General features: G+C 30.0%; 3 protein-coding genes and 2 non-coding genes across 5 annotated transcripts; 4 read left to right on the plus strand and 1 right to left on the minus strand.

Annotated features, from left to right (window-relative positions):
• The first annotated feature begins 9949 nt into the window (after window positions 1-9949).
• LOC125576800 lies at window positions 9950-10051 on the plus strand. Its single transcript, XR_007315224.1, has one exon. It is a non-coding gene; the product is annotated as a small nucleolar RNA Z43 (small nucleolar RNA).
• Window positions 10052-10261: 210 nt separating this feature from the next.
• LOC125576796 lies at window positions 10262-10352 on the plus strand. Its single transcript, XR_007315220.1, has one exon. It is a non-coding gene; the product is annotated as a small nucleolar RNA snR60/Z15/Z230/Z193/J17 (small nucleolar RNA).
• Window positions 10353-15530: 5178 nt separating this feature from the next.
• Window positions 15531-17254, plus strand: LOC106436607. The gene is made up of 2 exons (XM_022688636.2): window positions 15531-15984; window positions 16700-17254. Exons 1-2 carry the CDS (start codon window positions 15550-15552, stop codon window positions 17156-17158), a joined length of 894 nt encoding a protein of 297 aa, XP_022544357.2. The 5' UTR covers window positions 15531-15549; the 3' UTR covers window positions 17159-17254.
• On the plus strand, window positions 17255-18501 carry LOC111199193. The gene is made up of 2 exons (XM_022688635.2): window positions 17255-18109; window positions 18186-18501. The coding sequence occupies exons 1-2, from the start codon at window positions 17474-17476 to the stop codon at window positions 18471-18473; spliced, it is 924 nt and encodes a 307-aa protein (XP_022544356.1). The 5' UTR covers window positions 17255-17473; the 3' UTR covers window positions 18474-18501.
• Window positions 18488-20051, minus strand: LOC106436604 (chloroplast processing peptidase-like). Its single transcript, XM_013877563.3, has 5 exons — window positions 19386-20051; window positions 19166-19303; window positions 19011-19097; window positions 18854-18921; window positions 18488-18755 (listed from the first exon to the last, which is right to left on the minus strand). The coding sequence occupies exons 1-5, from the start codon at window positions 19872-19874 to the stop codon at window positions 18641-18643; spliced, it is 897 nt and encodes a 298-aa protein (XP_013733017.1). The 5' UTR covers window positions 19875-20051; the 3' UTR covers window positions 18488-18640.
• Between the last annotated feature and the right edge of the window lie 2857 nt (window positions 20052-22908).

The following is a 22908-nucleotide window of genomic DNA, read 5'->3' on the forward strand; positions in this document are numbered from 1 at the left end:
TTTTTTATTGTAAAATATACAAATTACATTCATTCATTTTTAAACTCTAAACTCTTGGTAAACCTTAAACCCTTGAGTATACTCTAACTCTTTGGCTTTACCGGATAAATCATAAACAATAAACTCAAAACTTTTGGATATACCGTAAACACTAATCTCTCTCTCTCTCTCTCTCCCTCTCTCTCCCTCTCTCCTCTCTCTCCCTCTCTCCCACTCTCTCTCCCCTCTCCTCCTCCTCCCTCCCTCCCTCCCTCTCCCTCCCTCTCTCTCTCTCTCTCTCCCCGTCCCTCCCTCTCCCTCCCTCTCTCCCCCTCCCTCTCTCTCTCACCTATTAACAGTGCTAAAAATGTCTTTATTATTGATTTACAACATTACAATATCGCGAATTCCACAAAAGTAAAAAAAAAAAAATTAATTAATAGAAAATCTAACAAAATCCACATCTTAACCAATAGAAGAGTATACTATTGATAACACGTTTCAAAACTTAAACAATGTAAATGAGCTTCCGTTCAAACGCATGATTGATTCAATCTCCGCCAAAGATAAACTCTTAATTTGATCTTCTGATAAACTCAAACCTGAAAGAACATGTAAAAATTAATTTGATCTACTGACGTTTTCTTTTGATAAAAACATGATAAGCTAAGAAGTATAATATTCTTTAATAAATTCTCAATAAATCTTATACTTATAAGGTAATATTATTTTTGGAATATCTTGTTAATAAAGCTAAATGAGAACATCTCGTGAATAGATTGCACCAGAATTTTGGTTGACAAGTCTCACCATAAATATTAAGTTTTAAATGCATGATTTTAGGAGAGAAAATATCTTGTCAATTAATTTTGTTTCTCTGACATCTAAAATATTTAGTGAGTATTTAATGAATTAAACAGAGAAATGATCTCAAAAAGATGTTATTTGAATTGAGAAAACACAAAAGATAAGTAAAATGCTAGACTTTACTAAAATATTTAGCTTTCACAATAAGCTATGTAATAGAATGTTCTCAAATTAATTTTAAAAATGTATCTACCTATAAGTTAGGATTATTTATGGAATATATTGTTACTAAAATTACATTTTAAATATAAAAAAAGAGAATATCTCGGGAGTAGTTTACACTAATGATTTAATTAACAAATCTTGTCCTTAAAGTTTAAATATTAAAGCATGAGATTAGGAAATAAGATATTATTTCAGTAGAGAAAATACCATCCTACTATAGATATTTTAAAAATATAATTGATTATCCAATTTTGATGTACAGTAGAGAAAATACCATTCTAAGTGCACATCTTTTGCAGGATCGGAATGGTGAACTCTTAGAGGTCTGAAATATGACCACTTCTCTCAAATCATCTCTGAAAAAATATAAAACAAAATCACAATCAGCAAACCAAAAAACAAATATGTGTATATATAAGCTTATAATTCTAAACAATAATATAAATCTACAAATCAAAAAAGAAAAATATTTGCAGCACAAAAAGATGCTATTGAAATGATTTAGCTGAGAGATGTTATCAAATTGAGTAAATTTTTTTTACCAGATTGAGGAACAAAGATGTTATCGAAATGATATATCAAAGAGGTGTACAATCAAATCATATATAGCTTCAGTGGAGAAATCGTCATAATAGGGTATCTGCATATAAACCAAAAGAAAAATCAGCTCTCATGAAATATAAAAGCTTAATGTTCTAAAATAAGAAGAAAAAAAAGTTCAGAACATTATTAACATTAAAAGTTCAGAATACAAAGTTCAATTATTTCGTTTCTTCTACTGTAAATGTCTTATTTATAGTAAATTGGTAGACGTTTCTCATTGATTTAGCTTGCATGATAAGCTAAGAAGTAGAATATTCTTTAATAAATTCTCAATAAATCTTATACTTATAAGGTAATATTATTTTTGGAATATCTTGTTAATAAAGCTAAAGGAGAACATCTCGTGAATAGATTGCACCAGAATTTTGGTTGACAAGTCTCACCATAAATATTACGTTTTAAATGCATGATTTTAGGAGAAAAAATATCTTGTCAATTAATTTCGTTTCTCTAACATCTAAAATATTTAGTGAGTATTTAATGAATTAAACAGTGAAATGAACGCAAAAAGATGTTCTTTGAATCGAGAAAACACAAAAGTTAAGTATTAAAGTGATTTCATTTTTAGTAGTGTCGATGATTAAAATAAATCGAAAAAGAAATTCTAAAAAATCAATCAACAAAATCAAGAGAATTCTTTCCATTTGTAATAAGGAAACTAATTATTACATGTATTAACTAATATTGTTGCGCAAGTAATGTTAATAGAGGGATTAAATTATTTTTTCCTTTTCAATCAGTATTCAATGTTACTTTCCTTTTATAGAGGATCCATGAATTAAAATAAATTATTTGATTTGATAAAATGACTTTATATTCTAATATAGACTACATAAAATAATAAACCAAAATATTTACTTGAATTGATAAAATGACTTTATATACCATACTTTCGACAATTAGTTACCATAAATAGTTATTAATAATATTATGTAAGTCATTTGGAATCCAAAATATTTATTTGAATTAATAAAATGGATTTATATACCATACTTTCGACAATTAGTTACCATAAATAGTTATTAATAATATTATGTAAGTCATTTGGAAAGTGATGTTAATTGGTCATTAAATTATGTTTTCCCTTGCAATTAGTATTCAATGGTACTTTCCTATTATAGTGGGATCGATGAATTAAATGATATATCGAAATTACAAAATAAGGTAAGTATTTAGAGGGCTTTCCTTTTTAGTAGTGTCGATGGAAAAAATAAATCAAAAAGAAATTCTAAAAAATATTTAACAATAAACAAATATTCAATATAAAGTAAATTTAATTTTATTAATAATTTATAACATTCTGTAAATTATTTTAAAATTATGATAAATTTATTCTTTAAACAACGATAAATAATTTAAAAATAATATTAATAAACATGTTTGAATTTTTTAATATTTAAAATAATTATTATATAATTATATTCGAATACAATTCATCAAGTAGAGTATAAAACAATTATAATTATCTTATATAAAATTTCGTTCATTATATTTTATAGTTTATAAATATTAAAAGTAATAAATAAAATATTATTAATCTTTCTATAATTTCGAGAATCAGTTTCCATAAATTGTTATTATGTAGATTATATGGCAAGTGATGTTAAATGATTTTAGACTTACCTTAAATTTTAGATCAAAATTAAATAAATAAAAATTAAAAATCATCGACCAATCAAATTATAACAATTTTCTTGAAACTTCACTTATGAACGACACGTCACCAGAAATCACTAAAGTGACTTCTCTTTTAATATATAGGGAGATTTTGTTGTTGTTGTTCCTATACTAGTTTTAGGAAACGCCAAAGTGATATAACACTTTATCGAATCAAATCATTTGTACTAAATAGTCTCCTGCATAATAATATAATGTTTTTTGTATTATTTTGTAGATATATAAAAATTTGGTATTGGATGAATTAGTTCGTGTCATTATATATTAGTTTACATTATTTTATTTTTCAAAACAAAAACTAGTGGCATAATTAATGGAAGCACCGTAGTCTACTAGCTAAGGTTTAAAAACGTTTACACCTAGATATAGGGTTCAAATATCAAACTATGCAATTTCTTGTAGATTGTACATTATAGGAGTTCCATGTTTCAATTCCCGGAGCAAGCGATTTATTCAACAATTATGCGACTATGGAAAAAATGCTTACAAGGGATACTCAACATGGTGCAAGTAAATCTGGTCAGTCGTGGATTTTCATAGGACGGCTCAGATGATGTAGTTAGGCATAGATCCTTATAAAGCAGATAATATTGTCGGTTGTTCAATCGTTTATGAAATTTTTCTCATAACATCATAATAAATCAGCGTTATAAAAAAATAGCATAATTAGTAGAAAACTAAGAATCAGAATTTGATTTGCATATACATATATTCGAACTAGATGATTCTCCCTTGATCTTGCACAAATATAAATATCTACAAAATAACTAAGTCATAATAATTAGTTAGTATTTTTCTTCTATTTATAACTGATATATAGATGATAAAGAAATCTTATTTTTAAAACTAATATGTTGTTTCTTAACAATACATGCAATTTCTTTTTAACGCTGATTTATTATGATATTACAATTATGATATAAGAAAGATTACATAGACGATTCGACAACCGACAATACTACCTGCCTTATGAAGACCTACGCCTAACTGCATCACTTGAGCCGTCCTATGAAGATCCACGCATGATCAGATTTACTTGCACCATGTTTGAAGATCCCTTGTAAGCCTTTCTTCCGTAGTCTGCATAATTGTTTAATAAATCGCTCTTTCCGGAACTTGAAACCTGGATTTTCTGTAATTTTGCAATACATGCAATTTATAAACTATGTTTGTTATACATGAGTGTTTTATACGTGAGTGTTTCCAGAAACATTTAATGTAATTAAAAACATTAGAATTTACTATATTAAAATAGAGTCTTAATTTTATATACCATAAAAAAATCTATGTTAGATCACTAACTAAAATTTTAAAAAATATCATAAATTTATTCATATATGATATTTTTCTAGCAGAAAACAATGTAAATCTGAACAATAAGATTTCATGTAAAAGCCAAATACATTTCTATTATGCAATTATTGTTTTTCTTTACCATATTTAAGCTAGGCCATATTTTATGTATTTTGGGTAATTAATCTCGAAAATAGTTAGTATAGCTTAATTCATTTATATTAATTATATTATATTACTTTAATTATACATATGATTTTAGATTATATCTAATCGGCTTTGTTGTTTTTACAGTATATTCAGTTATCATTTGGACATATTGGATTCCATATATTTCTTTGAATTCAGCTATAATATTTTTTATTCCAGATATATTAATTTTTTGATTAATTTTCTTATTTTTATTTAGATTGTTTGTTTTCTTAGATACATAAGTATATTTTAGTAAAACTATGTATAACTTATGATATATTAATTGTACTTAAAATGAAATAAAAACAACAAACTAAAGTGTATTTTCCAAATTATATAAATTAATATAATTATAATATAATAAAGTCTTATCCATATATATAAATTTTACAAAAGAAATAAATTGTATTATTGAGTTAACATTTTATTTTTCATTTGTTAATATGTTTTACGTCATCCTATAATTTAAATTTATAAAATAAATAAATTATATATTCTATTTGTAGTTAAATCTATGATTTTAGATATAAGTTGGGTTAGTCGAATCACTCATATTGTAGTTATTTGATCAAAAGATGTTTATTGTTGAAATTTTTTTTAGTTTTTAATATCTCTTAAAATATGCAGTAAAAATGTGATCGTTTTTGAAAATCTATATTATATAAAAAATATAATTTATATTTCTTTTGCTGTAATTGTAAAATATTATAGTCAACGAAATAAATGAAAAAAATAAAAGAACACATTTCAAAATACTAATTATAAATTATGTTTTGTCAATTAAACATACATCAATTTATGTTACTTAATTATTATATGTAATCATCTAAGAACATAAAAAACAAATTCTATGACTTTGATAATATATATATTTGTACTGTGTCACATTATGTTTTAAAAGAAAAATATTTATATTTTTCTAATAACAAGATCATATGTGTGAATCTTTTTTTATGAAATATATACAAATAGTTTTTCATCTAATAATATCTTATTATATAAAGATTAGTTTTTCAAAGTTGCTAATTAGCCTGATCGCGACATGTGTCAATATTTTTTTAAGATTGTGACATGTGTCAAAAATATGATCTATTTTGTTAGGATTTAAAAGAGATTTAGAAAATAAAAATTATTATTACAAAAATATATTCTTAAAATTCTTTTTTAGATTTTGGAAAAGAACAATAACTATCACATAGTCTTTTACAATTATATATTGTTATAATTATTGGATAGTAATTTTTCTTTTTCTTTTTAAATCCTAAACAAGTAAATAATTGTAAAAAGTAATTTGAAAGTAGTTTTTTTGTTAAAAGAAAATATAATTTTCGTTTTTAAATATAATAAAGAAAGAAAATTGTAAAAAAAATCCTAAACAAGTAAAAAATTGTAAAAAGTTATTTGAAAGTAATTTTTTGTTAAAAAAATATAATTTTCGTTTTTAAAGATAATAAAGAAATAAAATTATAAAAGAAATCCTAAACAAGTAAATAATTGTAAAAAGTTATTTGAAAGTTATTTTTTGTTTAAAAAATATAATTTTCATTTTTAAAGATAATAAAGAAAGAAAATTATAAAAGAAATCCTAAACAAGTAAATAATTGTAAAAAGTTATTAGAAAGTAATTTTTTGTTAAAAAAATATAATTTTCGTTTTTAAAGATAATAAAGAAAGAAAATTGTAAAAGAAAAATATCAACTAAAACAAATCAAGAAAACAAAACAAATTATAAAATCCTACAAGTACAAGAAATTATTTAATAAAAATCATAAAGTAAAACTAACTATAAAATAAGTAATATTTTTTCTAAAGCCTAAACAAAAGAAAATTCTAAAAGTATTACTATTATTTTACTATAAATAACAAATTTTCCTTTTTAGATAATTATATTATAATAATTTATAAACCAAAAATAGCTATAAATATTTCACAACTATATTTAGGTTTTAGCTTCCACATATTATTTTCAGAAAACAAAATATTATTTACTAGAAAAATATTACCTAAGTATTTTCTTTTAATTTCTTGATACAATTTTCAATTTTTCTTATAATCTTATTATATTTTATGATGCTAACGTAATTGTTTTCAATTATGATATGTTGTCGTATATGAGTATGTATGAATAAGAAAAATATGATTAATATGTGTTTGTACGTATAAGACAAAATATAAAATTCGTTAAACATAAAATTTTATTAAAAATAAATTAATTTTATACAAATTTTAAACAAAAACGAATTATAGTATCCTACCAATACAAGAAAGTTTTTAATGAAAAATATTAAAGAAAATTATTATAAAATAAGTAAGTTTCCTTTTTTAAAAGTCTAAATAAAATAAAATTATAAAAGCAATATTATTTTTCTTATAAATAGCTAACTTTTCTTTTTCATAGGTAATTTTGTGTTTAGAAAATTATAAACCAACATAACTTCAAATATTTCACTCGATATGAACGTTACATGTGCCAATAAAAGAATTATATTTTTAATGTGTCAATGAAAACCTGCCATTATGTGAAAATAACTTTTGTTTCCTAAATTCCTAAATAAAATAGATTTGTAAAAGAATTTTTCCTTTTTTTTATCTTGACCAAATAAGATTTTATTTTTTTAAAAAGTCCTCACAATAGATAATTGTAAAAGTATATTTAATAGTAATTTTCACTTTTAAAATTTAATGATAAATATGATATTAAAAATTATTTAATTAACAAAGAAAAATTGTTAAAATATTTGTGATATTGAAAAAGCGAATTTTGAAAATATGAACTTCTAAAAATAGTTTATATTAACTGGAAATAATTATTTGTTAGTAATTTTATTTTTCTTCCTAAACAAAATTAAATTTTAAAATATTATTTAATATTAATTTCCTTTTCTAAAACCCTAAAAAAACTTTAAGAGAATATTTGATATATTTTTTAAAAAATCATAAACAAAAGAGATTTTATCATATTTTTAAGTTCTAACCAAAATAAAATTGTAAAACTTATTTGGTAATGTTTTTAAGAGATAATTTGATGATGAACATGATACTAAAAATTACTCCCTCTGTTTAAAATTAGTTTAGATACGAATTGTATAAATAGTATTTTTTTTTTATAACATCTGATTATTATTAATGAATTTGTTTCGAACTTACAAAGTCTCTGTGTAAGTAATGAGTTACACAAGAAGGAACATAATTGTAATAATAAAACCTTTCATTTCCTGGTAGCGATTGCTTGGCTAACAAGTCAGCCACTTGGTTAGCATCTCGATGGGTCCATACAAATCTGACTTCCTCAAACTGGTTTTTCCACCAGTTGATATCACGCATCCAGTTATAGGTATCAAATTGCAGAGTCTCTTTATTTAAAATATCAATTGCCTTCTTGCAATCTCCTTCTATGATCAAAAGCTTCACTCTTCTTGTCCACGCGTGTTGCATTGCAATTAAAATACCTTGTAGTTCACTCTCAAGAGCGTTGTTGACTCTATTCCCAATAGCTTGCCCCGCGCCACAATATCGACCTCGATGATCTCTAAAAATCCAACCAGCTTTACTTTCCATTAGATTATTGACGAAAGAGCCATCAATATTGCATTTTATCCATCCTTCCCTGGGTCTCCTCCATATTTTCCTGCTAGAATGGTGCACATTACTCTGTTGTCCCGAAGTCAAATCTTGAGTATGAACAATGTTATCTCGCCATTCTTTTGCATCTTTTTTTGCTTGCTGCAGTAGAACTCTCCACGGTAAGTGTTTTGTCTGAAATATGAGGAGGTTTCGACTCTTCCAAAGTCGCCACAGAATCCAAATGGGTAAATCTTGTAGATGAGTCAAAGTTGTAGATGTACTACATCTGATACATTCTTCGATCTTCTCCTCAAACGAAGCCGTCGAGCTATTGATTATTAAATTTGACACTCCTGAAGCTCTCCACATAGCTTTCGCATAGGTGCAATCAAAGAAAATGTGTTGCTCTGTTTCTTCTCCCTGACAGCATCTTTTGCATTGTGCATCGTTGATTATATGTCTCCTTACAAGATTGTAGCTTGTAGCTAAACTTTGTGAAGTCATTTTCCATAGAAAATGTTGTAGTTTGGGCGGGATCTTTGTCTTCCATATCTTCTGCTTGATTAGTGGATTTCCAGGTATTGTATAAATAGTATTTTTAAACTTATTTAATAGTAACTAGAAATAATTGATAAATTTTTTTTTTTTTTAGAATTTTGAAGAGAAGATAATTGTAAAAGGTTATATGATAGTAATTTTCTTTTCCTAAAATGCTAAACAAAAATAGATGGCTTATCAGAAATAATCGGTCGAATTAACCACAATGATGGCTTATCAGATATAAAACTATTACAGACCAAAGCTATAAAGACAAATTGTCTAGCAAGTTTTGTATTTTAGTCTAGAGTCATAGAGAAGAACGATGGAAACTTTTGAAGCTTAAATGAAGTCCAAAAAAGAGAGTCAAGACTCAAGAGAGATATTGAAGATAGAAGGCAACGGAAGTTGTGAATACAACAATAGATCACTTTTTTGTTATTTGATTTGTTTAAAAAAAAATGACAAGGCTGTAAATATATGTGTTTCTTAGGGATTGCAGAGACTCTTACAAGTTACAACACTTTTGCATAGGATTAAAAAAGTAGGTGGTCCTCTTTGCAAATTAAAACTTAGCGTGACCCATATCTCTAATCAATAACTTACTCACGACCCATTTTCCCAATTTTCTCCACTTGCAAACCTTCACTTAAGTATAGTAGTACTTTGAACTCTTTGTGCTTGCTAACGAGTAACGGGATAACATAAACAAATATCATCCTTTATTAAAAAAAAAAAACTTCCTTGGTATATGCAAAATCGCCAAAAAAAACATTTGAAGCCAGACTAAGATAATCCATGTAGGAGGAACCGTCGTAAGATTTCCGTGTGAACCAACGGGCCAATGGGCCCATAAAGATTTTCGGAGGAGGTACTAAACAGCGTGTAGTTTACAGGAATTTATTTGGAACTACACGTTGTTTGTATCTTCAAAACCCTAGTTCCTAATTTTGTCCTCTGTATAAAACCACCAGAAACTTGCACTAAAAAATCATTAGAAACTTTCTTAGGGCTTTCGATCTCAGCCGATCTAGTTTTCTGCTTTTCTTGGTTTATTGTTTTGGCTATACTTGGACGGTGACGATTGATATTAAGGTCTCGTTCGTCGTAACATCGGCTGTAAAATGCTGATTTGCCGACCATTCTGTTATATCACCACCCATATTCTGAGTCCATACTTCAGTTTTTTTTTTTCAATTTCTTTTGTTTTTACTGGCCGATGATTTAAATAATTTTGACAAGCATATGTCTGAATCAAACCTTGTTGATAAAATCTAATCTTCTCTATGAGGCCAATCTTTGAATAATTCCAAATTCGATTTTTGATTTGCTTTGTGTTTTTCTTAAATTTTATTTTCAGTTAGAGGAATAAAAAGAGCTTGGAAAGGGTCAAGTGATGATTGATTTCGCATAGTTCAGATGATAAAAAATCTTACATGATTACATTTATCTTTCGCTCCTATCTGATGACCTTTTCCAAAATTTTACATTTATGATCTAATTTGATCATTTTATATTTTTAATGTTTTATGTCCTTTGATTTTGTTACCATAGAGTTTTGTATCACTTTAATAATTGTAGGTATTATTTTCCATTATAGATCTTAATGTTGTTGATTCATGTTTTAATCGCAAGTTTGCAGGTTATATTTTGACTGTCCGGTGTTTACATTCAAAAGATTGAAGTTATAGTATTTTGACGAGGAATCAAGGTCGTGTAGAAGCAAGTACTGCGATGTCTCAGTGGTCTTTATTCGATGTCTCAGTGGTCTGTATTCTCTAGAAACGAATTCTCTTTGCTAATGTTAAATTAGGTTAAATGTTTGTTTTGTAAGTATTGAATTGTCTTATTGGATTATTTTGCTGATAGACTTTTGAAACAAAAATAGTTTTGTGAAATGTTTCTTTTGTCACAATTTTAAAAGCTAAATATGGGCGAGTTAATGATCCAGAATCCAATTCTCATGATATATGTATCTACTCTGTTGTTGAGATATAATTCAAATCTGAATATACTCAACCTGATTATGCGAGTTAGACTTTAATCCAATGAAACAACATATACATTTTATTTGTGCCGTGCTTTGTATGTTAGCAAAGAGGCATTGGCTACAGTTCCCATGGAACATATGAAATTGTAAGCGCCTCTTAATTTTCAGTTTTGGTGAGCAGGTGTTAAGGTTACTTTTTGGCTTTTGGCTTAAAATAAATGAAAATCTAAAATTTCAGACTTAAAAAAAAAATCTGGAATCTCAACTAAATAGATAATCCAGGTTAGTGGATGTAAAAAGAATCTCATTCAAATAAATTATTTCCAAAATAATTATATATAATTTTGTTTAATCAAATTTTTATTTGTAGATCTTAAACCGGCTAAATTGAGTTACTGATTACAATGAAACCCGAAATCTTTTAAAATCAAAGTTTTGATCGTTTTCAAATCATCTACTTTTTGCCGGAATTCTGCTAACTGTCTTCAACTATTGGTGTCTCAAACTTTTCCGACAAGTTGTAAACCACTCCGATGACAACTACACGAAAGCGTTTGGGAGTGTGGCTCATAGAAGCCTTTGTAGCCTTCCACTTACCAATCATGACACACTGTGTATTCCTCCATGTCGATTTACACTTGTAGCTGTTAGTTATGACCCAGGTTCTAAAATGCGGCCGCCGAGACCGTTTACTCGCCGGATTTGCGTTCGGTGGACGGAGCCCGTAGCGATTATGGTCTACTTGGGTAAAAAATTGGTAACGTTAAAGAAGTTTCGAATTATTTCGATTTTTGCCTTAAAATCGAATGTCTGATGCTTGATTTATCAACTTTTGGTTAAATCCAATTGAAAATGATTTACAAACGGTTGAAAACAAGGCAAAACGAATCACGATAGCCATGGATGAAAGTTACAAATATTGTAAATTAGGTAAAGAAGATGACAAGATAATTACAGTTTTACCCGTATTAACAATAAATAAATAAAAGAAATTATATATAAAAGGATGTAGTGGTCTTAAACACGTGACTTCTCGAGTAAATGCCTAAATGAGAACTATTCCAACTAATTTAAATAGGCTATTATATATTTACATAATTATAATATATTATTTATTTTAAAAACTCCAAAAAATAATCTCCTATTACTTCCCGAGTTTTATCCGATTTTCTGTTAACTCGCTAGGTTCAAGCCAACCGTACGCGTTGCGCCTAGCACAATTTCAAACATGGGTTATGACATTTACCGCTTCTGCCAGGAAATAGATTTGAAAATCTACTTGATCTCGCTGCCTCTTAATAAAATCTTGAAAAGGAGAACTTTATTCTACATTTTATTTTCAAAACTTCAGTCTTTCTGTCGTAGTTCCGACAAATTCATACTACACACGAGTGCAAAAAAAAAGGATTTGGATCATACTTTTAACCTCTGTTCAAAAACGCGGCCGCCTAGCCGCCTAGGTGTCCGCATATTCGCTACTCGGACCCTCTCCGCCGCGATTTTACTCTAGGCGGATCACAAAATCGGAACTGGACTAATCGGCCCATTAAGCCAATTAATCGGCCCATTAAGCCAATTAATCGGCCCAAATCCCTATTAATCGGTCCTACTATCGATTAATCGGTCCAATTGGGTATTTAAAAAAACCCAAGTTCCAAACTATAATATTAGTATTCGGGCTTTACAAGAAACCCAAATGCTTTATCACTTTTCAAGGATGTATGTCTCTATATATATAGAAGCAAGATTTTACCTCTTTTTCTTTTCTGGCCGATGTGGGACTTTGTCCCTGAAGAATTAATAATGCTAAAATAAACAATGCATTGACCGGGTGTCGAAGTCGGGTTGCGTAACAAAATTACAAGGTACTAAACCACCAGGAGAGAGCAGATTCTTGTTATACACGCACATGCCGATATATATAAACATATGCATATAATAAAAGTACAAAAACTAGACCCCGCGTACTCCCCGATTAATCCCCGATTTTTTCCTAACTCGCTAGGCGTGACTCGGCCGCCCGACTAGCGCCTAGCGTAGTTCCGAACAGGGCTTTTAACCAAAAATTGACTATTACACATCTCTAAAAAGAGCAAAATGAGGAGAATCAAAGGTTTTTTTGCAGCGAAAACCGAAAACAAAAAGACAAAACATAAATAAAAATTTAGGTAAGAGATTAGAAAAAAACAATTTGAGAGAGTGATTGAAGAAAATGGCATTTTACAAAAATTGCAAGTTTCTTCTTTTTTTTTGTTGTAGTTTTGGATATTTTTCTATGTGCTTCTCTTGTTTTCATTTGGCTATATGTCTCCATCCGTGTCATGAATATTTTTTTGTTATTCTATGGTAATATTTTCTTTTCTTTATTCTAGTAAATACTCATGTTTCTTATTTTTCTGATTACAAACTATTTCATATTTATTTCTTAAATATATACTTTTGTTTTAATATAAGTAGCGTTTGAGGTTTTTTCTCATGAGTTAAGAAATACAAATTCTTATTAAATGAAATTAGTTTGAAAAATTGCTTAATCTAACATTTTTAGTACCATTTTTCATGTTTACGTCAACCACATTTAAATTTAGTTTTTAAAAGGAAAATAGACATTTATACCTTTATGATTAACCAATCTAGACTTAGAGTTTTAGATTTGAGGAGGAATTTTTGGAGGGTGAGGCTAAAATTAAAAAAACAAATAAACACGTACTAAAAATTGAAAAATAAATTTTTTAAAATAGTTTCAAAGATAATGTGTATTTCAAAAAGAATATTAAAAAAAAAATAAAAAAGTTAAAATTTATAAAAAGTTTGAATTTAAAAACATATAATTCGATAATTGTAAAATATTTTTTATTATTTGTTTATTTAATTATCTATATTTATATATTTAAAAAGCAAATGTATAAAGGTCTTTTGCTTTTTTAGTGAAGAAAATATTTGTGAAAATGTATCCTTAATGAAGATAAACATTAATAGTGGTAAAATCAATGTGGTAAATTTGAAATTCTTCCAATTAGTTTAACCAATAAAAAAATACATGACTTTTGTAATTAGTCAAAGATGATATTAAATTATATCTAAAATAATGAGAATATCAATTATTGTGCAACAATTTTTTTTCTATAAACATCATTTAAAGTGACACCGTGAGAGTATTAAAAAGCTTATATTCAAAATTTTATCTTAGCCCCCAATATACTTTTAAGCATGGCATTGGTCTGTAAGACTACAGTACCGATGAAGAAGAAACAATTAGAAGTTTAAGTTTTTTTTTTGTCAAAGAAAAAAAGACCTAAACTTTAATTAGGAGTTTAAGTTACACGTGTTTCTTTAACTATAATTTTGATTTGTTAATTTATCTTTAATCAGTATTGAAGACAAATTGAAAAATAATATATTGAAGATTTGAAGACATGAAACCAGAAATATGAATTTTTATATTTTTATCACTGTGACTAAATCATAATGATGCTTTTTATGAAAATAATAGGGAGATAAATTAAGTTTGTTTACCAAAAATATTTACTGTCACATAAATAGATAAAACTATCATACATTTTTTTCTTAAACATATTTTATTTCATATATATATCATACTTACAAAAAATTCTCAAATTTCTGTTTGTATTTTAAAAACATATTGTAATATATATTATTTTAATATTTTAATATTAAAATCATGTTTATTTAAAATAATCTTTATATATTAAACCTTTTCAGTACATAGTCTTTTCTGAACATTTTTAATAATATCGCCTGTGCGCTTCCAAATGTTTCCATCTATTTTACCTGTATTCTGTTTCTTAGAACATTTCCAATTTAAAACTTCATTTTTTCCTCCAAAATGGAGTAAAAGTGAAAATAGAGTAAAATTACTTCAACCTTACTCCATTTCCCACTCCATAATGAAGTGATGAACAAACAAAAAATAAATTACTCTATTTATAGAGTAAATTTCATTATGGAGTGAGATATAAAATTGGGTTGGAGCATTCCTTACTCCATATTCACTTTTACTATATTTTAGAGGAAAAAAATAGAGTAGAGATAGAGATACCCTTACAACATAGATGAACATTTTTATTGGGAGATTCTAAAGTTTTACCAATTTTGATTAAAAAGTATAAAACAAAAATTCAATTAAATTTCACTAAAATAATAATATTAAGTTACTTACAAACTTTTCTAACGGATGGAGAAGATGTATGGCATTTGCGGTTTATGATTTCTTAAAGGCATCATTTCATCTTTTAATTAGATCTTAAATATCGTCTTACAAAACAGATCATCTTTAAAAAAAAACATACTTTTGTTTAAAATAGTTCATTTTGCAGAAAGACCAATCGACTTTTTAAGTCGTTAATAAACGTAATAAGCACCATAAGAAGCTTTTAATCAAAACGAACCTGCCTTCTTTTTCACTTTATCATAATACCGTAACAGGTAATCTAGACTTTAACCAATAAAAAGAAAAAGGAGTCAAATTCTTCGGTTACAATGTCAACACTTGTACAACTATGAGCATGCTAGTTCGTAACTGACACTCAAAAACTGGCGACAAATGGCCATCAAACCTACGCTTGTATCCATTTCCTTATTTTGTTCCCATGCAGCATACACCAATACAATTATATTAATGAACACGAGAACAAACATTGATAGATAACCCAAGAAAAAAAAGTATGAAGATGTCTCCAAAATCTGACTCAGACATGACAAGCTTCGACCTATCATCATCACCGAAGCGTCCCACTTACTTCGTCCAAAGCCCATCACGTGACTCCGACAAGTCTTCCTCCGCGGCACTGACTCACAAAACCACTCCGACAGAGTCTCCGTCACACCCATCCTTTGCTAGTCGCATCTCCGGTGGCGGCGGAGGAGGATTCCGGTGGAAGGGACGGAGGAAATATCACGGCGGAAGATGGCCGCCGGGTGATAAGGAGGAGGAAAGTGGTGATGGACGGTACGAGGATCTTTATGAAGACCACAGAGGAATCTCAATCGCTACTTGTAGACTTATTTTGGGAGTTGTAGCGACATTGACTCTCTTTTTTCTTATATGTTCTGTTCTCTTTGCGGCTTCTCAATCATTCACCCCGATCGTCTACGTCAAGGTAATTTTATCTTTAACTTACATATTACATAGCAAGAATCACTGAAGATCGCGAGTGTTTCAAGCCCCAGTTAAGTTTTTTTTTTCCTGCCCCGTTATGTAGTTGCATTGGTGAACGCTACGAACATTGAAACAAAAATCAAATCAAGATTGTTGTTGTTATGAATGTACATAACATAACAAATATATATAGAAAAATCACATAGAATACAGTTTTTTTGAAACGCTTATTAATTATGTGCACGCAATTACGTTTACATGTGAAAACTTTTTCTTTTTATTTAATTAAATCACACTATTAAATAAATAAATAAATATTTGTGCGCTTTTCATAATATATTTTTGGATTACGGTAAGGAAATAACAAAATAAAAAATTGAAATACAAAGATTTGTGGTTTCATTTTTTTTATATAAAAGACTATTTTATTATTCAAATTTGAAGTGGTTTGATTTGTGGTTTCATTTTACATGTATATGCAAACGTACCAAATAAGCATATCTTAATTAGGCTTTGATGGGTTATTTGCGTTTGCTTTGTGAGCTTTTTTACCTTATTGAGTAGAGCATTTCTTTCAAATATTACCACTATGTCAGTAACCTTTAACCTTTAGAAGAAACGCACAAATTAGCGTTTGAAATAGCCGCTAGTTCGCTACTTAAGTCTACCTAAAGTTCTACAAGTGTTTTAACATTTGACATGCATGTGCTAAATAGGGTGTGAATGTGCATAACTTTTACTACTGGGAAGGTTTAGACAACACAGGAGTTCCTACAAAGATCATGAACATCAAATGTTCAATGCAGATCACAACACACAATCCTTCTACATTCTTGGGTATTCACGTCAGCTCCTCTCCTATAAAACTCATCTACTCTCGTCGATTCACTTTTGCCACTGCACAATTAAATAGTTATTACCAACCAAAACAAAGCAACCACACGTCTAGGATCGACCTCGTTGGCTCCATGGTTCCACTCTACGGTGCAGGAGCGGACATAGCTGCTTCAGGCAACAATGGCGGAGTTCCCGTGAAGCTGGAGTTCGAGATCCGATCACGTGCTAATATTGTCGGAAGCTTGGTCAAGTCTAGGCATAGGAAACATCTCTCTTGCTTCTTCCTCATCTCTTCCAACACCAAATTTGTTAAATTCACACACAAGACTTGTAGTTAAACAGAAGTTTCTTCAGTTTAATTTTCTTATTCATTGTAATGTAATAATAACTCGTTTTTTTTTAATTATTTCTGAAAAAAATAAACAAATCGTAAACTAAGTTTGTCAAAACGGAATGTTCCAAGTCACGTTATGTTCGGATCTATTTAATAAATATATAAAGAAAAATAACATGTGGAACCAACCAATAGTAAAACTGATATGGAGTAGATCAAGGAGATAAACATGGGAGAACATTTCTTACTTGTAATTATCCAACCACATTAAAAGAACGTAGAGTTGTTTCCAAAGCAAGAACCAGTGAGAGAAGAAAAGATGATGGACGCAACGTCTGAATCAGAAAGAACAAGCCTGGACCTATCTATCTCATCACCAAAACAAGCTTACTACGTTGAGAGCCCATCAAGCGTGTCCCAAGTATACGATGGTGACAAATCATCTTCCGCTGCTTCACTCATTCAAGTTCAGACCCCAAACTACACCATCCTCACCGAGTCACGTCTCTCTTCTTCAAGCCGCACCTCCAATGGGACAAGCGGCGTGGGATTCCGGTGGAAAGGGAGCTCCCGGAGGAGAGACATGTATTGGCTGGAGAGGCATTACACGATTGACGAAGAGGAAGTTTATGAAGATAACAGAGGATTATCGGTTGGACAATGCAGAGCGGTTATGGTAATATTGGGGATTGTGGTTGTGTTCTCTGTTTTCTGCTCGGTTTTGTGGGGAGCTTCTCATCCTTTCTCTCCTATTGTCTCTGTCAAGAGCTTTAGCCTCCATAGCTTTTATTACGGAGAGGGGATAGACAGAACAGGTGTTGCGACCAAGATTCTTAGCTTTAACAGCTCTGTGAAAGTGACAATAGACAGTCCTGCTCCTTACTTTGGCATACATGTCTCTTCTTCTTCTACCTTTAATCTCACCTTCTCTGCTCTCACTCTCGCCACTGGTCAGGTACTCTTTGTGTTTCAGATTTAACGCATTGTTCCTATGTCATTGTACGCTAATCTGTACCTTTTGGTTTGTGAAGCTTAAGAGTTATTACCAACCAAGAAAGAGCAAGCACACAGCGATTGTGAAGCTCATTGGGTCCGAGGTTCCTCTGTATGGAGCAGGACCAAACTTAGCGGCATCCGACAAGAAGGGAAGAGTTCCAGTGAAGTTGGAGTTTGAGATCAGATCGCAAGGGAATCTTTTGGGGAAGCTGGTGAAGTCGAATCACTTGAACCACATCTCCTGCTCTTTCTACATCTCTTCCTCCAAAACCTCAAAACCCATAGAATTCACTCATAAGACCTGTAAACACATCACCAAGTGAAACACCTTCTCCACTTTGCAAATAAGAATATTTATTTGTTTTTGTTTTAATCTGCAACAATCTAATCTTTATCCTTCATAAAAAAAGGTACATGGATTTCGCTTCTATGTGTACCACAAGTGTTTCAAAAGAAGAGATGCTAAATGAAAAACGTTCCAATATGCTCTCTATTGCTGTATGTCTACAGCACATCCACCTTCTAGCACTGTCCCGCTTACTCTGTTTGGTGGCCAATACCGAAAAACTGACCGTCCTATAATATTCTTCAAAGGCAGAGGACCCCTGAAGACAACAACAAGACAAGTTTTCCAGAATAAAGAAGAAGCTATATATATTCAATGATGAATATCTACAGAACAGATTGAAGATAGGCCTCTCACCAGACGTGCGAATCATAACTGTTATTCCGGTTGTCACCCATCACAAAGACTGAGTTCTCTGGTACCCGCTACAAGGTTGAAGTAACAGCCAAAAATCAGAAAAGAAGAAAAAACCACAATCCACAAGGCTTAGGTTCAAACATATGATGATACTTACAACGGGTGTCATTTCATAACCAGGAGGCTCTAAGATGAAACTTTCATTCCGAGGAACACCGTTAACCATAAGTTTCCCATTATGAACCTACACCATAACAATACCCATAAGTGTCTTCACTAGTTAGTAAGACATGCGGAACATGATCATAGTACCTCGACAAGGTCGCCTTCTTTGGCAACAATCCGTTTAATGAAAACATCAGCATCAGTGTAGCCAACTTCCTGAAGAACCGGTGGACTTTTGAAGATTACAATATCGTTTGCACAAGGCTTCCTGAAATAATAACTCACCTGCACCCACACAAACATCCCCCACATCTTCTTATTAACACAAAACAAGTGTGAAACCTCATTTAAATAATAAAAACATAACCTTCTCTGCAACTAATCTGTCTCCGACATCAAAGGTAGGATACATGGACAAGGAAGGGATGTATCGTGGTTCTGCAATAAAATATCGAAACGCCAACGATACAGAAATAGCCAAGAACACTGTCTTGGCATCGTCGGAAGTGAAATCTAACCACTCCGGCAACAGTCTGTTTTTCCCTTCCACTTCGCTGTCGTCGTCACCGTTATCTCCACCGTCGCCTCCTCCGCCGTTACCGCCGCCGGAGTCTAACGGCGGGGCAGACTTGGTTGTCTCGTTAGAATCTTTGATTCCATGGCAGCTGAGGTTCCGACGGTTTGAATGTGTTTCTTTGAAATTGAGACGGCGGAGATAAACGGATTGAGATTTCTTGGTGAAGTTGAGACGAATAATTGGATTATTAGAGGAGTTTTTGAAAAATCTGGAATTGGAATCAGATGTGAGAAGGGATAGGGACGGAGTGGGGAAGTGAAGAAGAGATATCATCCTCATCAACGAGGAGCGAATTCTTCGATTTTTTTTTTCTTCTTTTTTGATTCTTGTGTGCTGCTATGAGGTTACTTCATCTTCTTCTCTCTCATATGAGTTATGATATAATTCTCCGAAAAATTATGGGAGTGAAGTGTTTAAAAAAAAATTATGATCAGTAATCAGGAAAATAATAAAACTATAAAACTCGTTTCGATCAGTAATTGGTAAGTGATTTAGGACCTGACTGGTTTTTCCGCTACCACCCGCAAACGTAGTTTTTGCGGTTGGTAGCAGTTGACAGCGTTTCGAAACAATCATACAAACCGCTCCAAACCTCTTAAAATCAAAAGCTGGTTCCAGCTAGTGTTTGCTGTTGCGGGAGGATAACCTTTTTTTTTTCAAAAACCATATAAATACAAAAATATAAATATTTGATAAAATTTTTAAATTGGAATTATAAAAATACTAAAAAATATATATATATAGATATATATATATATATTATATTTTAATTAATATTATAGAAAATATTTTTTATAATATTAAAATTTTAAAACTATAATTTTTAAAATATAATTTTCATATTTATTATAATATTATGATTTTTGATATTTTATAATTATATAAAATGTAAATATTGTTAATTTATTATTTAACCGCTTTTGTATTTGGTAGTTAATCAGTCATAAGTATCCCACAAACGCACCAATTTTTAACCGCAGAACCAGTCGTACAAATCTCTTAAAACCGCAACTATCTACATCCGCAAACTCCCGCAACCGCTGCGTTTGAACCAGTCAGACCCTTAGTAGTGCTCTTTTTACAAATTTTTAAAACAATATTTCTTAATTCTGTTTTGTAAAGATTTTTTAACAATATAGATTTTTCTTTTCTATTTGTTTATTTTTGGCGGTAGAAAGCAAAATATTTAGATCACTAGACGGTTTTCCGCGCAAGATAATATCATTTAAATATTACTTACAGTAAGTAAATTTTGTATATATTTAAAATTTATGATACTTTTGATAAATCAAATTTGCTGATAAAAATCTACAGAAAACTTTGATTGGTTAATAATAGAAGAATAACATTAAATTTGTTACATTATATTAAATATCTTAACACATGTACTTCAATGTGGAACTTTTAATATTTTTAGTAATTTATAATCATTTTTACAAATTCAATGAAAATTTTGAAACTAAATCTTAATATTTTTTCAATTCAAATTTTGAAATTTAAATATTTATGCATTTTATATAATATATAGCTTAATTTAACAATATTAAAATATATAAACAAATATATATATATATATATATATATATATATATTAAATTTGAGGACTATTTAAGTCAATATACAAATTGTGGGTGGTAATCGCAGATGTGGGCATTTTTTTAAATAATTGGCGAACCAAGTAATTTATGTGACGACTTGCCAATTTTGTCCTCGAGATGACACTTCTGTATTACGTATATGTTACCTGCTACCGGCGATGATGCCAAAAAATTGAGTTTTATTTCTACTGAAGGGGAAACGTAAACTACGAATCGAAACCGGATACACTGATGGTAATTGAAGAGATAAGAGCTTGAAACCGGATATAGCTTTAATAATTGAAAAGAGAAGAGTTGTAAGATATTTTACAAATTGTTTGTCCGAAATGTGATTCATAGCAAGATATTTTACAAAATGTAGTTCTCTGTTCTGAACGTAAGGTGGGGAGTGCTCGACGCCATAGGACCATGGTTTCCTGTTCAGCTTCAGATATCCATTAAAATACTACCGATGTTGTATGAATCTTTTGCTTAAACCGTATTCGTCCATTAAATCCTAGAGTTATTTCACTTGATGAACATTAATCGTGAGTTATCTAGGTAACTAAGCTTTGGCTTTCACATATCTGATCAGTATCTCGGATCTGGGACTGTTCGTTCTGTTCCTCAGCTGATATCTCGTTTTCTTTAACTGGGACATTGAGTGGTTCAAATTAACCCATATTTTGTATATTGACCTTAATAGACGTAATCTTTATCTAAGCCTCATGTTTCTTCTCCACCTTTATGAAGAAATCAATGTAAAATATTTTGGGCACCAGATATGCTTAAATATATGGTGAACAAACTCGATGGTGGAAGCATGTTACCAGTTTTAATGGTTCTAATAACGTGATAATTGAAGTGATAACCGGTTTTAATGTTAACCATCAGGATCTTATGTACGGAAATAATAACATAACATAAAATTTAGCTTACAAACTTAATACAAATTTAATAATGAAACAATGGTTACATGTGTTAAGGTTATAACGCATAACCATAAAAATGAAACTTGTAATCATAGCATAAATAAATTAGCATTACGAATCAATAACATATAAGAGTTCACAACTGAAAAGAGAATGACAGTAGTTAAGTAAATCCGGGTATGACAAAGAACATATGGTTTACAAAGAAGAAATTAACAGGAAGGTGTAATCATAGCAGATATAAATTAGCATTACGAATCAATAACATATAAGAGTTCATAACTGAAAAGAGAATGACAATAGTTAAGTAAATCCGGGTATGACAAAGAACGTAAGGTTTACAAAGAAGAAAATAACAGTTATCCTACAGCTTGGCATGGAACTCGTAGAACATAACAACAGCTCTATGTGCTTCATCTGCGATAACTGACGGAGTAATTCCAAGACAGGGGTCAGTCCCAAACATGGAATGTGTTTGAATCAGAAGAGATGTAGTTATAGCAGCATCACCAGGGTTTTGGTTCTGGGCCACGCCTTGGATCCTTTCTACGACCAAAGGCGTATCAACACCCGCAACCGAGACGCCACATTGTTTCAGGAGGTTTGTAAACATTTCTGAGATAGGTAGGAGGTCTTTACGAAGAGTAGAATCGGCGTTTAAGCCAGCATTGCAATCGAAAACAGAAAGTTTTGCTGCACTGAAATACAAACATAAGCCTATCCAGTGCTGTTTTCTGATGCAGAATGGGAGGTAGAAACGCGTTGCAGGAGTGAAAGACTGACAGCTATTCATGACAGCGTCAA

Source organism: Brassica napus, chromosome A7, assembly GCF_020379485.1.
Source record: "Brassica napus cultivar Da-Ae chromosome A7, Da-Ae, whole genome shotgun sequence".
In the NCBI taxonomy this organism is placed as follows: domain Eukaryota; kingdom Viridiplantae; phylum Streptophyta; class Magnoliopsida; order Brassicales; family Brassicaceae; genus Brassica; species Brassica napus.